The sequence below is a fragment of the Quercus lobata genome, chromosome 10, assembly GCF_001633185.2.
Source record: "Quercus lobata isolate SW786 chromosome 10, ValleyOak3.0 Primary Assembly, whole genome shotgun sequence".
Lineage (NCBI taxonomy): Eukaryota > Viridiplantae > Streptophyta > Magnoliopsida > Fagales > Fagaceae > Quercus > Quercus lobata.
In genome coordinates this window covers 47780628-47795722 of record NC_044913.1, presented here as the reverse complement: position 1 = coordinate 47795722, position 15095 = coordinate 47780628, and the positions used below count along the sequence as shown (strand labels likewise).

Here is a 15095-nt window from a genome sequence, read left to right as displayed (position 1 = left end):
CAGACTTCACAGGGCGGATTGCCAAATGGGGGACTCGGTTGGGATCGTTTGACATAAGATACCGACCTAGAAGCTCAGTGAAGGGACAGGTTCTGGCTGACTTCATCGCAGAGTTTACACCCAAGAATGAAGGCAAGATAATCTGTAGTACGGAGGTTCGCCCGTGGAGGTTATTTGTGGACGGCGCATCGAATGCTATGGGGGCCGGGGCTGGTATAGTCATAGTCACCCCTGAGGGTATACGACTGGAACACTCCCTCAGATTGGGGTTCAAAGCCTCGAACAATGAAGCCGAATACGAAGCCATGCTGGCCGGGTTAAGGGCAGTATTACATCTGGGCGCAAAGGACGTAGAGATCTACTCTGACTCTCGACTGGTTGTTTATCAGATCACTGGGGACTTCGAAGCTCGGGACCCCAGAATGAAAGCTTATCTCAGTACGGCAAAGCAAATTATCGGTCAGTTTGGAACGGTAAAGATATCCCAGGTAGCCCGGTCACAAAACAAGCACGCTGACTCTCTTGCCACGTTAGCCTCATCGGCTACCGAGGATACGCCGAGGCTCATCACGGTAGAACTTGTAAGGGAGCCAAGCATCCATGTGAAGAATGTTCCCGACCAAGCCGGAGTAGAGATTGCGCAAGTGGCGGTGGCTGGTCCAAGTTGGATGAGCCCGATCATAGACTTCCTTGCCGAAGATAAAGTTCCGGAGAATGAGGCCGAGGCCAACAAGATTCGACGGATGGCTCCCAGATACTGGCTGTCTTCAGACCGAAAACTGTACTGAAGATCCTTTGCAGGCCCTTACCTCTTGTGCCTACATCCAGAAAGAGTCAAAGAACTTCTGACCGAGCTGCATGAGGGAGTGTGCGGCGGGCATGCCGGGGGACGATCTTTAGCACACAGGGCAATGACACAGGGATTTTGGTGGCCACAGATGCAGAAGGATGCCGCCGAATACGTTCGGAGTTGCGAACAGTGTCAAAAGCACGCCCCAATGATCCATCAGCCTGCAGGACAGCTAAATCCTGTCAGCAGCCCGTGGCCATTTGCACAATGGGGGCTTGACATCCTTGGGCCTTTCCCCCGGGCAACGGGGAACCGCCGTTTTGTATTGGTGGCTGTAGATTACTTCACAAAGTGGGCTGAAGCTGAAGCCTTGGCTAATATCCGGGATTCTGACGTGAAAAAGTTTGTATGGAAAAACATAGTTACACGGTTTGGGGTGCCGAATTCGCTAGTGACGGACAATGGGCTGCAGTTCGACAGCAATGCTTTCCGGAGCTTTTGTAGTAAGCTTGGCATCAAGAACAAGTATTCAACCCCGGCGTACCCACAAAGCAACGGCCAAGCTGAAGCGGTAAACAAGACTATTTTGAACGGGCTCAAGAAAAGGTTGGACGGAGCGAAGGGAAGATGGGCGGAAGAGCTACCCAGTGTATTGTGGGCCTACCGTACGACCCCCAGGAGATCCACGGGTGAAACCCCATTTTCCCTGACATACGGCTCAGAAGCAGTAATACCAACCGAGGTGAGCTTATGCAGTGCACGGGTTGCCGGGTTTGACCCCGTACAGAACGCCGACCTGATAATGGAACACTTGGATTGGCTAGAAGAATGCAGGGAGGCCGCGACCGTACGTCTTGCCGAGTATCAGCAGAAGCTGGCCCAAAGGTACAACCGAAACGTGAAAAGCAGGGAATTCAGTGCCGGGGAACTAGTTTTAAGACGGGTAGTAGGGAACATGCGGGACATGGCTGCAGGGAAGCTCGCTCAGAGTTGGGAAGGACCATACAGAGTCACAGCCATTGCGGGTGCAGGGGCTTATTACTTGGAAGACCTTGACGAGAGGCCGCTCCCCCGACCATGGAACGCCAACAACTTGAAGAAATTCTACGCATAATCATCGGTGTAAGCCAGAACTTGTATTCCATTGAAATTAAAAGCATGATGAATCCTTTTGTATATGCTGTTTTTCACTCCTTGACCGTACGCCGAGAGAATCACCATCAAATCTATAAGGACAGAAACCTGACCCTCGGCTCGATCAATATCGCCGAGCAGGTGGAAACCTAACAGATAAATCTCTAAGGACAGAAACCTGACCCTCGGCTCGATCAATATCGCCGAGCAGGTGGAAACCTACAAATAAATCTCTAAGGACAGAAACCTGACCCTCGGCTCGATCAATATTGCCGAGCAGGTGGAAACCTTACAAATAAATCTCTAAGGACAGAAACCTGACCCTCGGCTCAATCAATATCGCCGAGCAGGTGGAAACCTACAAATAAATCTCTAAGGACAGAAACCTAACCCTCGGCTCGATCAATATTGCCGAGCATGTGGAAACCTTACAAATAAATCTCTAAGGACAGAAACCTGACCCTCGGTTCAATCAATATTGCCGAGCAGGTGGAAACCTTACAAATAAATCTCTAAGGATAGAAACCTGACCCTCGGCTCGGTCAATATCGCCGAGCAGGTGGAAACCTACAAACAAATCCCTTAGGACAGAAACCTGGTTCTCGGTTAAACTCAAATTTCCGAACAGGCGTAAACCTAACAAGCGAATACTCTTAAGACGAAAGCACGATTCCCGGTTCACCAAAGCCTGATGAAAACCTAACCCTTTTACAAATACTAAGTCAAATAGCGCTCTCAAATTACACAAAGCGCCGCACAACAGGTTCTCGGGGGTACCATTCTATTAAGCAGCCATAGCACTGGCGTGATTCAAGCAAAACACATAAATAGATATAAACTCACTCGACAAATTGAAACGGAAAAAGAAAACGGACTACTAATTAAATAAAGCAATTGTGCAATCACCACATCCCGGTGACGTGGGCAAATAAAACCAACAAAATAAAGCAATTGTGCAATCACCACATCCCGGTGACGTGGGCAAATAAAACCAACAAAATAAAGCAATTGTTCGGTCACCACATCCCGGTGACATAAGCAAATAAAACTAATAAAATAAAAATAAGCAAGCAAATAAAAGTAAAATTAGCTGGGAGGTTGGGTCGGCGGTGTCGCTCCCTGCTGGACGGTCAAGGGAAAAGGCGGATCCTCACCGAGAAGCTCCTGCACAGTCGGGATACTGGTGGCTTCCATTTCCTCGGGCTCGGCGTGGGCATCGATTTGCTCAACCAGCTCCCTCATACTGGCCGTCTCCTCCTCGTCAATAGCCACCGGGGCATCCTGAGCAGCAGGAGCGGGGCTCGGGAATGGAATTTGGCCGGGGTCTCTTAGATGCGAATCCTCAGGAACTCCCATTGCTTGGAGAGCGGCAAACCACCCGGCCTCAAAACCCATATTCCGAGCCTGAGCAACCACCGGCTCTACGGAGTTTTCGGCATCAGCAAAGCTGACATCGTACCATTTTTGCTCCGCGGCAGCCAAGCCTGCCCTGAGGTCGGTAATCTCCTCGGCGTTGGAGGTGTTAAGGCTGATGGCTTGGGCTAGCTTAACCTCCGTCTCATTCTGCTGAGTTAGGAGCTCCGCGCACCTTTTCTCGGCCAGGGACCGATTCTTCTCTGCAGTTGCAGCCTTTTTCTCAGCAGACTCAGCGGCCTTCAGCTTTTCCTTAGCTGTTTTCTCCGCCGCCTCCCGCGCATCCTTCTCGCGCTCGTTCTCCTCGGCAAGCTCTCGTGCCCGAGTAGCCACAATGTGGGCCATTTGAGCAGCCTAGCAAGCACAAAGGTTAGAAAAGAAGCAAAAGGAAATCTGTATGAAGGACTAGATAGACAAAAGAATTACCGCAATGGCGTGCCACTCTAACCGGCGCCCTACGGACTCCTCGGATCCTTCCTCGAAAGCATGCACGTCCTCGGGAAGCTGGAGAGCTTCGGCCAAAGATTGGGTAATACGGCCGCCCTCGCCTTTATCCCACATCCGAATGCAGGCGGTTGAGGGCAATGGCTTGCCGTCCAGAAGGATCTTTGGCTCCCACGCTGGAGCCACTTGGGAGGAGGACGCGCCCCCCGTGCCAGCTTCGGTTGGCGGCTCGCGGATAACAATGCCACCTGTTGGACGGGGAGGAGTCTGGGCAGCAGCATCTCCCGGGCCCGTGGAAGGTTGATCGGTAACTTTTTGCTTCTTTCGGGCACGTCCGGCCTGCGTGGAGGGTGAAGGCTGAGGCGCTTGACCCCGGCTCTGGGAAGGCGGTGGCTGATTGGATTGCCGGGTACTGGGCACGAACCGTTCTATTGACATCACCTTCCTGGATACCATCCTTCCTCTAGGCTGGATAGCTTTAGCTAGCAGGGCAGCCGCTTCTATCACTTGTTGTTGAGGCACGGCGGCTGGATTCTCGGGAATGGGCTGCTCTTGCGCTTGGCCTTCTTGCTGTATGGCTTTGTGGGCTATCTCCCTGAGGCGCCGGGATGCTTGCTCCGCGGATTCGTCTCGCAAAGGAGCTAGCTCGTCCGCACAAGTAAACCGCCGACCAAATTCCCTTGCTTCCCCGGTTGTAAGATTCGGCGGCAAAAAATTTACGTACCGGACGTCTATATACGATAGCAGGGGGCTGTCAACTATCAGTGCCTGCTTGAAAGGCTGCCAAGTAGAATAAACCGGATCCACTCCGAGGATCAAGTGCGAGGCCCGGAGTTGTCCGTCCCAATGCATGTATATCTCAGAACGGAGGACGAAGTTTAAGTCTTTGGCGTGGACGGCTCTGAGGTCCTGCCCAAACACTTTGCCGTCTGCAAAAGATCAGGTGACACATTAGTCTACAATAATAAAGTTCTTTTTACTCCAATAAGAAGAAAAGGAGAGGTGGAGGGAAGCAGTTATATGAAGGGGATGGTACGAACTCACTTCACGCTGCGTAAGGGGGCAAGGGATCTCCCCGGCAAACCATTTGCCGCGCACCCTAACGAACTCCCCGGCGGAGTTCCTGTTTGAATCAGGTAGGCATGATATCAGCCGTACCCGTGCATCTCTTGTCTTTAGGTAATAACCGGTGGCTTTGCTCCCACAAAGCCTATACATTTGGTTAATGTCATGGTGATCTAGCTGTAAGTTAAAGGTGTGGTTCAACTTACTGACACAACTAACTACCCGGTAAAAGTTGGGGGGAAGCTGGTCGGGGCACAGCCCATAGTAAGTGAGTGTGTTTATCAAGAGGGGATCTACGGGGAACCTGACCCCACCTTCTAAAATGGACATCAAAGGAAAGAAGGCTGTACCCTGCCCTCGGTGGAGTTCAATATCACTCTCGTGGCAGTAAGCCACATCCACGTCATCGGGAATGTTAAATTTATTCCTAAAGGTGGCCAAAGCAGCCGGGGATTCTAGAAGGTAAGAGTAACCCATCTATAACGCCTAAAACTACAGAAGTAAACTCAAAGAAATAAAAGCTGAAGGAACAGGAAGGGGAAGAAAAACTTACTTTGGGTTCTAAGGAGGAAAAGAACACTGGGTAAGTAAGCGCACAGAAATGTGATCGGCAGAGAAAAAGCTCTAAAGATCAGAGGTGAAGGAAAAATAGAATGGTGTTCAAAGGGAGACTATTTATAGAGCCAAAAAGAAATGGGGGAAGAAGAAGCGCTTAATCAAGCAGTAAATGGGCACAGTTTACGAGCGACCCAGCGAATGCCAAGCGTAACCAATCCGCGCGCCGCTTCGGTTCACGAGCCGTCAGACAATAATGACGACTGCGTCTGGCGCCGCGAAACGGTGCGTCTTTTGAGATGAATATTAATAAGAAGTAACAGTCATAAGTCCCAGGCTAAAAGACTCCCGAGGTCAAAAGGCCCAGACAGCTCCTTGATTCCTCTCGGCGACCGAGTATGAATCAAGGGGGGGCTATTGTACGGCACCAAGATCTCAGGCCTATACAGGCCTCGGGCCCAGTCCCAATCGTACAGCGCGGGGATTCCAGGCCCATACAGGCCCTGGGCCTAGTCCCATACCGGCTTTGGGCGTAGGCCCAGTAGAAAGGTCCAGTCATCCTGCGCCCTCCCTGGTGCTTCCATAAATACACAGACAAGTGTTGGGCATTAAGTTCCAAGAGGTGATCGGTCAAACGTTCCCGGACAAGTATATGAATCTTTCCCGGGAAAATGAGGTATGCACGGGAGACTGAGTTTCCGAGCATAATCGATCCAGCTGAAATCAAGTTCCAAGATCATAAATGCAGCACCGCCCTCTCACCTAAACATCCACTTAAATCAAATAATATTGGACCTTCAAAAGCACAAACGGTGGCTGTAATCATAATCTTCCCACTAACCTTGGCTATAAATAGAAGAAAGTTGGGAGAAGAAAGGGTTCAGAAAATTTGAGGGAAAAGAGTGAAGGAGTGAATATCAACTGGGCGTTGCTTTGAGTCTCTCTGCCGAGAACGACCCATAGTAGGAAATCTTCAAACCCACTACAAATAGATTGTGAGCCCAAAGTAATCCAAGGCCCATAGGTCTTATACTTGGTTCTTACAGATTTATTTTATAATAATAAAAAAATTAGAGTTTTTAGTATGGTTTGTGCATAGGGGTGTACGATCATTATCGATCCCTTTTGCTTTAGGAAATCATGATATATTTTTTGCTCAGTATGTTGCTCAATCAAGGGACCTTACCTAAATATAAGTTTCCCCCAATGGTTCTTCAACTGTCATGGAGGAAAATAATTGATAAAAATACATAAATGGATGTCTTCTTTGATATTATGGAGTTGTGTTGTTTGAATGGCACCAGGAAAGTATTAGTGTATTTCTACGTAAATGCCTATTACTATCAAAGATACACTTAAAAATTTCGTGACACTTTTAAAAATAAAAGATGTCATATAGTCTATGAAGAAATTGCAGCTAAGCAGCTCTCTTTTTATAACCCCTTAAACAAAACCCCCACAATCAACTACCGTTAAACTCCATCTACGTCACCAGCAAGCACCTATAACTCTATATTACCCAAATAGAGATGGAGATTTTCACCTATTTAAAATTGACTCAATTGAAACAGTAAAATTTATTAAATAAAATCTAACTACTGAGTTAACAGTTTTAAACATGTGAAAGTCTTTTAGTGGAATTGTGAAAAAGTGACGTGGTCCAACACAAGAATATTATAATTTCTCCTAAAAAAGCTTTGTTACCCGAAAAAAGAGAAAAAAGGTTACACTCATTGAAGGATTTACTCCACAGTTAAACAATGCTACATCGTATTGGTTTAAAATAGAAACTTCTATCAAGTCTAGATTTAAGCATATCACTACTATTCATGGAAAACGTTTATCCCAATTTTTTTTTCTAAATATTCAATGGTGGGTCTTGTATTTTAATATTTTAATATAAAAAAAAAAAAAAACTAACTAATATCCTTTTACTATACCTCAACTATCTTCTTTCTCTTCCATCATTGAGACATTTTTATTTCAAACTCTAGGTCTAGGTTTCTACTACGAACCCAAATTTAATACTTTGAAGAATAGAGAAGGAAAAAAAGTTGAATTGTACACATTATTTAAAAGCAGTCAAAGCAATACATGTATACAACTTTAAATATCTAAATTTTAAAGAATAAAATTAGATATCTAAATTTAATGTAGTTAGATTAATCTCTTGTTATCAAAAAAAGATTAATCTCGTAGTTTAATTGTTGGTAATTATGAATTGGTTATTTTTGTTTCAAAATGAAATATATATTTGTACGTAATTGAAATTATGGAAAATCATGAGTATAATAATGAGTCCAAGTCATGTTCTAAAAGAATTGGTATATAATTGTTTTTGTTTTTGTCTTTTTAAAAATAGTATTTAAATTTTGCCCATTTGAATTAAAATCCTGATTCTGCCACTCATTAATTAATAGCTTTTAAAATTACTTTTTTCTTTTTTTAAAAGAACCAAAAAAAGAGAGAAAAAGATGAGGGGTTTAATTCTATAATTAATTAATGTAAAAATAAATATAAAAATTGTAAAATTACCTATATTTTTTCAATTAATTTCACAATTCAAATTTATAATGCTTGTTTTTATATTTATTTTTCCTTACTATTAACATATAGTCTAGCTTTAATTTTTTTGTTTTTTTAAAAACGTGGAAATCATGATTTTATAATTAATTTATTTACTAACGTAAAAAATAAATACAAAAATTTTACAATTACCTACATTTTTATTAGGCTTTTTTTAATTCTGGGACCGACTTTGTTTAGTTTTAGCGTTTAGAAAAAGCAACGGCGGTTTTCGGAAACTAATTCTTATTAGCTATTTAAAATTTAAAATAAAAAATAAAAGTTTCCGAAACAGAGAAGGATAGTGGTGTTAAAGGCGGGGGTTTCAAATTTTTCAGGGAGGGGTATATTTGTCTTAAAACACGTGTCACTTTTTTTATTGGGCTTAGAAACACGAACTAGGTGCTGATGCTGATGTGGAGTTCCTGAAACAGATTCTGAGTACTTCGAGTTTGAAATTATCAGACCGTTAACTCCAGCCCTTAAACCGACTTACATATATACTCTGCGTTGATAATAAGCATCAAATTACTCTCTCTCTGTTTGGCTCCGTATGATCTGAAACAAGAACACTTCTATTTCTCCTCAAACCCACTTCTAGAAACTAATTTTTTTTTTTTTCTCCTACCATTATCAGCAAAGTTACTATTTTCTATAATCCACTTCTTGTTTCTCTTCGAACCCACTACTCGATACAACTTTCTACCATTGTTTCACAATCAATCGAAATTCAGAATCTTTTGGTTGTATCGTGGGAGGGATGAAGCGAACCAAAGAGGACTTCAGTACGGGCGGTGAGGTTTCTGCGGGTTACGGATCACCATCTTGGTGCAGAGGTCAATTGCTTGGCCGTGGAGGATTTGGGTCTGTTTTCATTGCGAAATTAAAGGAACCCTGTTGGAGATTTCCTTCAATCATGGCTGTAAAATCAGAAAACGCTGCTTCTGCGCCTTCTTCACTCATGAAGGAAGAACTGGTTCTTCAGGCTTTAAGAGGGTGTCCTAATGTGGTTCAAAGTTTTGGATCAGACATCACAACTGACTGCTCTGGGGATTCCATCTACAACGTTTTTCTTGAGTTTGCTTCGGGAGGAAGCTTGTTTGATTTCATCAAGAAAACTGGTTCTGGTACTGGGTTGCCTGAGGTTCTAGTAAGGGATTGCACTCGGTCTATTCTGACTGGATTGAAGCAAGTGCATGACCATGGATTTGTTCACTGTGATATCAAGCCACACAATGTCCTGTTAGTACCTACAGTAAATGGGTATATTCCTAAAGTTGCAGACTTTGGGTTGGCAAAGAGGCACAATGTGAGAGATGGTAGTGGTGTCAAAGGCACACATTTGTTCTTTTCTCCTGAGATGGTGGTTTTTGGAATTCAGGAAGCACCTTCAGATATTTGGGCACTTGGGTGTACTGTGCTGATGATGTTGACAGGAAAACCACCGTGGGCTTATACATCTAAATCTGAACTTTTTTCTCGGATTGCTACTGAAACACCGACGATTCCACACCATATTTCAATAGCAGCCCAAAACTTCTTGAGTTGCTGCTTTGTGAGGCATTCTGCGAAGAGGTTGACAGCTACTGAGCTATTGAGTCACTTCTTTTTACTAGAATCAGATGAGTGTAAAGATGTATTCATTCAAGAATCATCTGAAGTTTCAAATCAGAAGTATCTTGGAGTAAAGCCTCAATCCCAGCATCATCCTTCAGCTTTGCCGAGTTTTATACCTATTCCTTCTTCATCATCTAAAGAGGAAAAGGACATCCCTGCTGCAGTGGAGAGAACATGTTACAAACAGATCCATCCTTTGGCAATCAAGGGTTGCCAACCTCCCGTCACTTTTACTGTTTGTGCCAATTGAGACATAGCAAACATTTTGTTTGCATTTGTAAATCATTTTTTTTCTTCATAGTAATTGATTTTTTATTTTTTGGTTTCAGAAGTTGAAAACTAATGAGTCAGTAAATATAAAGCATTTTGCATTTCTGGTCATTCACCTTTTAATGTTTTTTATGTGCTTTCAATTTTCATTGTTCATTTATATAGTAGTAGAGGTAGATTCTAAATTTGGCAGTGTCCTTAGCCCTTAAGCAGGGTATCTGGCAGATGCAGCCTAAAGATATAGATATAGTGATCTACTTCAATTGTAGCCTTGTTTAACTTGTGTTCTGTTTCTACTTCAGTCGTAGTAATCCTGTTTCAATCTGTAGCTTACTGTGGTATCAAAGATAATAGTAAAAGAAGATAGATTGATGGAGTAACAAAAAATAGAATATAAGTGCTCAGAAAGAGATGGGGTTATCACTGTGCAAGCTAATACAAGGATGAAGTCAAAAGTTTTTTGGTTCAATTGTTTTAGTCCTTTTCATTTTGAGTGAACTATGTATTCAAAATTCAATAGATTTGAACAAATGAGCGAGTAGTAGTAGTGCTGGTACTAATAGATTTGAATAGTAATAATAATAATAACAAGGCCTACAGGTTACCTTGGTTCTTTAAGGGTTGCTTAAATTTGGAAAATTCAGATATATCTACGTGGATGCAATGAACAAGCACGCAGGTACTCTAATATTCTGGTTATGAGATGGTTGTCTCATCAGGTTTGCAGTCATTTTCAATCTTCTCTAGCAATTCACGAGCCATCTTCTATTTTCCACTCTTTTTAAATGCATGTTCAAAAGCATCCTTGACATAGACTGGTGGATAAAAACCATTTTCAAGCATTGATTTTAGCCTTTCATAAGCAGCCCCTAGTTCACCTGCTTTACAGAACTTCTGCAAGATCTGGGAGTCCAATTTCTGCTCCAATTTGAATAACAAATCCAACTTTGCATCATCCCTCAAAAGTTTATCCACTAAACTATATGTGTGAAAATGTGGAGATAAGCCCAGTCCTAACATCTCAATCAATAAGCATCTTCCCAATTCCTGGCTTCACCATAAGCATCTTCCCATTTCCTAGCTTCACCATGAGCAAGGATCAATGCCAAATAGGTAAAATTATCTGGAAGGCATCTCTTCTTATTCATAATCTCAAAAACCCTTTTAGCATCATCTAAATTCCCTAATTTGCATAGCATTGAAAAAAACAGAATTGCAAATAACCAACTTTGGCTTCATGCCCTGGGAGAGCATCCTCCCAAACAAATGGCTGGCTTCCTCTACCGATCGGTGTTCACACAATGCCTGTATGACAATAGAGTAACCTTCTTCCACACAACTCAGCTTCCTTCCCTCAACAAGTTTCAACAACTTAACAGCTTCTTCCATTTTACCCAATCAACAGAGCTCTGAAATTAGCTGCTTTATAACAAATGTACTAGGTAATAAACCCATCTCATGAACTGCCCAAAACACTGCATCTGCAGGCTGTACAGCACCACTGTTAGCACCCACATTTGGAACTAAAATTGTAAAGGGTCTATGAGCATCTTTCACAACTTTCTCAACAACTCCTTTTGCACTCAATGAACACAACTCTCCAATAAGAAAGTTCTCCGCAGACCGAGTAGGAACTAAACCAGCCCTACCTATTTCACCAAATACATCATGTGCAGTCTCAAACCTACCAAATTTACATAAACCAACAAGAATATTACTATAAGAATACGTATCTGGAAATTCGATTCTCCTAAGAATCATTAGTGCAAAATCAATTAGTTCCTCAGACCTTTCCTTCTTGCAAAGCACATAGAGCATATTATTGTCCACAAGATTATCAGGTTTACACCTAAATTGTGATTCCATTTCCTGAAACAAGCAAAGGGCTTCTCTAACTCTCCCTTGCCTACCTAAAAACCTAATACAAATCGAAAATGTTCGACATGAAACACAACCTTTATGTAAGAACACCGTTACCAAAAGACACTAGATTCAACAAATAGCTTCGTCGTACCTATGAAACCCGCCATGTACACAACAACACAGTCATCAAACTGAAAACCCATTTACATTCCAGCCCAAGCAAAGAATTCCATGGTCTTAATCCCACCCAACTGCCTATAGTTCATCAGAATTTGAAGCACAAGATTAAAGTTCAATTTTTCTTTAAAACCCTTTAACAAATCATCAATATTTGTGAGGTTGTTGTTGTTGTTGTTGTTGTGGTTGATGGTGGTGGTAGTGGTACAATGAGTGAAGTGGGTCTTGCGGGAGTGGAGAAATTAGGTTTGGGAATTGAAGAAAATGGAGAGGAATTGAGAAAGGGTGTGAGGGTTTTGAAGAGGTTTGAAGAAAGAGCGAGAGCTCCATGTTTAGTTCTAAAGATCATTCCTCGAATTTGTTTGAACTTGTGATAACGGGCTATGCATCATTCTTCACAAGGTGATTTTTTTTTTTTTTCTTTTTCTTCTTTTTGTCATTTTTAAAAAAATGGATATCCCCCTCTCAATTAAAAAAAAAAAAATTCAAATTGACCTTTTTTAATTAAAATAAAATATTTTCCAAATTATTACTGAATTATTATTATTATTATTTGATACTGAGATAAAGAATAAAAAATTGGCACAACGTAGTAATTAAAATTATTTGATAAAATTTGTGTGTTTTTCTTAAACAATAAAATTACAGGCACTTGCATCCAAAAAAAAAAAATTTACAGGCATAATATTTTCACAATAGAACCTATGCATCAAACAATTAACGGCATGTAAAAAAATGTGACAGTGATGGGTCCATAGAAAAATCAATAACAACCTTTTACTTAGATTTTTTTTTTTTTTGTGAATTTGTTGTGAACAACCAACCTTTTACTTAGATTATTATTTTTTTTTTTATTTTTTGTGAATTTTTTTGTGAAAATGTTGTTCGTTGTGCCTACAACATTACTCTTTTAAAATCAAGACATAATTTTAAGCTAGTCCAATCTAATTTCTTCTTCTTCTTCTTCTTTTTTTTTTCTAAAAAGTGTTTCCAAGTAGAAATAATTTTAAGACCTTCACACTCCATCTACTCAAAATCTCTCAACATGGTTGGTTCTTATGTGAGTGTGAGAGTATGTAGCAGAAATAATATCAATGGTAAATTGGGAGGGATGACAATGATTTCTTATAGGGATAAAAAATGATCCAATGGTAAATCGGGGTCACTGCGTCACTTAATATCAATAACACAACCAACCTTTTACTTAGATATATATATATATATATATATTTTTTTTTGTGAATTTTTTGTGAAAATGTTGTTCGTTGTGCCTACAACATTACTCTTTTAAAATCAAGACATAATTTTAAGCTAGTCCAATCTAATTTCTTCTTCTTCTTCTTCTTCTTCTTTTTTTTCAAAAAAGTGTTTCCAAGTAGAAATAGTTTTAAGACCTCCACACTCCATCTACTCAAAATCTCTCAACATGGTTGGTTCTTATGTGAGTGTGAGAGTATGTAGTGGAAATAATATCAATGGTAAATTGGGAGGGATGACGACGATTTCTTATAGGGATAAAAAATGATCCAATGGTAAATCAGGGTCACTGCGTCACTTAATATCAATAACACAAGCTCACAGTGCCACCAAAACAACCTAATTGTTGCCACCATGAAGCCTGAATCACCATGCCTACAAGCTTCTTAAGACGTAGCAAACATTTTTTTTTGCATTTGTAAATCATTTTGTTTCATTGTAATTGATTTTTTTTTTTTTTTTTTGGTTTCAGAAGTTGTATACTAACGAGTGAGTATATATAAAGCATTTTGCATTTCTGGTTCTTCAACATCTGTTTTTAAGTGCTTTTGATTTTCATTGTTTACTTATATACTAGTAGAGGTAGTTTCTAAGTAATGGCAGTGTCCTTAGCCCTCAAGCACCGTAGCTGGGAGATACAGCATAAAGATATTAGTAATCTACTTCAATTGTAGCTCTCAGTGTTCTGTTTCTACTCCAATTGATGGTTAATTTCCTATTACTTCTCATATGCCAATGAACTATAGTTGAAATGGCATCTCTTCCAGTGTAAGAGCAAGGTGAAGGTCACAATTTTGGATTTAAGACCCACCAGTTGCGTGTACTCTTACCAATAAAAGATATAATTTTTCAAGATCTTTTGATTTGATTTTTATTATTACTAGTGGCGGATCCCACACGTTGAGCATGATAATATTTTTAGATGGTCTCATTAATTTTTTTATTTTTATTTTATTTTTTTTTTAGTTTGGACTAATTTAATAAATAGTATTGTATTTCATAATCATATTTTCAGTTATTATAGGGACAAGCACAAATGTAATTTATATAATTTTTGTCATACAAAAATGAAAACAATACAATTTTTTTTTCTTCAGAAATTCAAAAGGTAGAAAAAATACTATTTTTTTTAATAAAAATTACTTATAAAATTTTGTGTATCATTAAAAAGTATATAAATTTTGTAACTTATTTTTTTAGTTTTAAACAAACATTTTCAAACCCAAAATTTTCTACCGTACAATCAAAAACACCAAGAAACATATAAAAAAAAATTAATAAAATTCAACAAAACTATAACTCAAATAAAAAAGAAAGGGAAAAATACAACTCACATCAAAGTCAAATTCATTCTCCCGAATATGTAAAACATTTTAAACGTGATGTGATCAAGCCAAATATTCAATGCATAATCAAATTCAAAATTTTAATAAGGTTCTGAAGTAACACAACAGAAATATGTTACTATTCTAAGCAAAATTGTTGGTTAAAGCTTTATACATAATGATTGTAACTCTTTTTTCTTAACCTAAAAAAAAAAAAAAAAATTAACAATACAAAGGGGAAAAAAGTAGAGAAACTTTTTTTTGAAAAAAGAAGAAGTATTGTGTTAATTTTGTCATAATATAACCTAACATCTAATCGAACATGTGAAAAATGAATAGATAAATAAAGAACTTAAAAATCTCAAAAAACACACTAATGAGATAAGAAAGATAAGCAATACAAAATATTCGTAAATGCTTAAAACAATTACTTAAGTATCTAAAAACATCATCTAATAAATACATAACTTGGTGCTAATTTGTTAAACAAAATAGTTACAAACAATGAAAGGGAACTGTACAATGATCATCTTCTTCAATTGCACTAACTGTTCTTTATCATATTGTCCAGACTATCCTGCTGTTTTCCAAATAAACTAAAATCTAGCAACAACACAAAT

At 40.1% G+C, this 15095-nt stretch overlaps 1 protein-coding gene and 1 pseudogene across 1 annotated transcript; one reads left to right on the top strand and one right to left on the bottom strand.

Annotated features, from left to right (window-relative positions):
- The first annotated feature begins 8726 nt into the window (after positions 1-8726).
- On the top strand, positions 8727-9833 carry LOC115964872 (mitogen-activated protein kinase kinase kinase 17-like). The gene has a single exon (XM_031084106.1). The coding sequence runs from the start codon at positions 8727-8729 to the stop codon at positions 9831-9833; it is 1107 nt and encodes a 368-aa protein (XP_030939966.1).
- Positions 9834-10412: 579 nt separating this feature from the next.
- LOC115964871 lies at positions 10413-12129 on the bottom strand (annotated as a pseudogene).
- Between the last annotated feature and the right edge of the window lie 2966 nt (positions 12130-15095).

Bases quoted from the DNA above. Each gene is read 5' to 3' on its own strand.
- LOC115964872 (XM_031084106.1), top strand. From the start codon at position 8,727: ATGAAGCGAACCAAAGAGGACTTCAGTACGGGCGGTGAGGTTTCTGCG.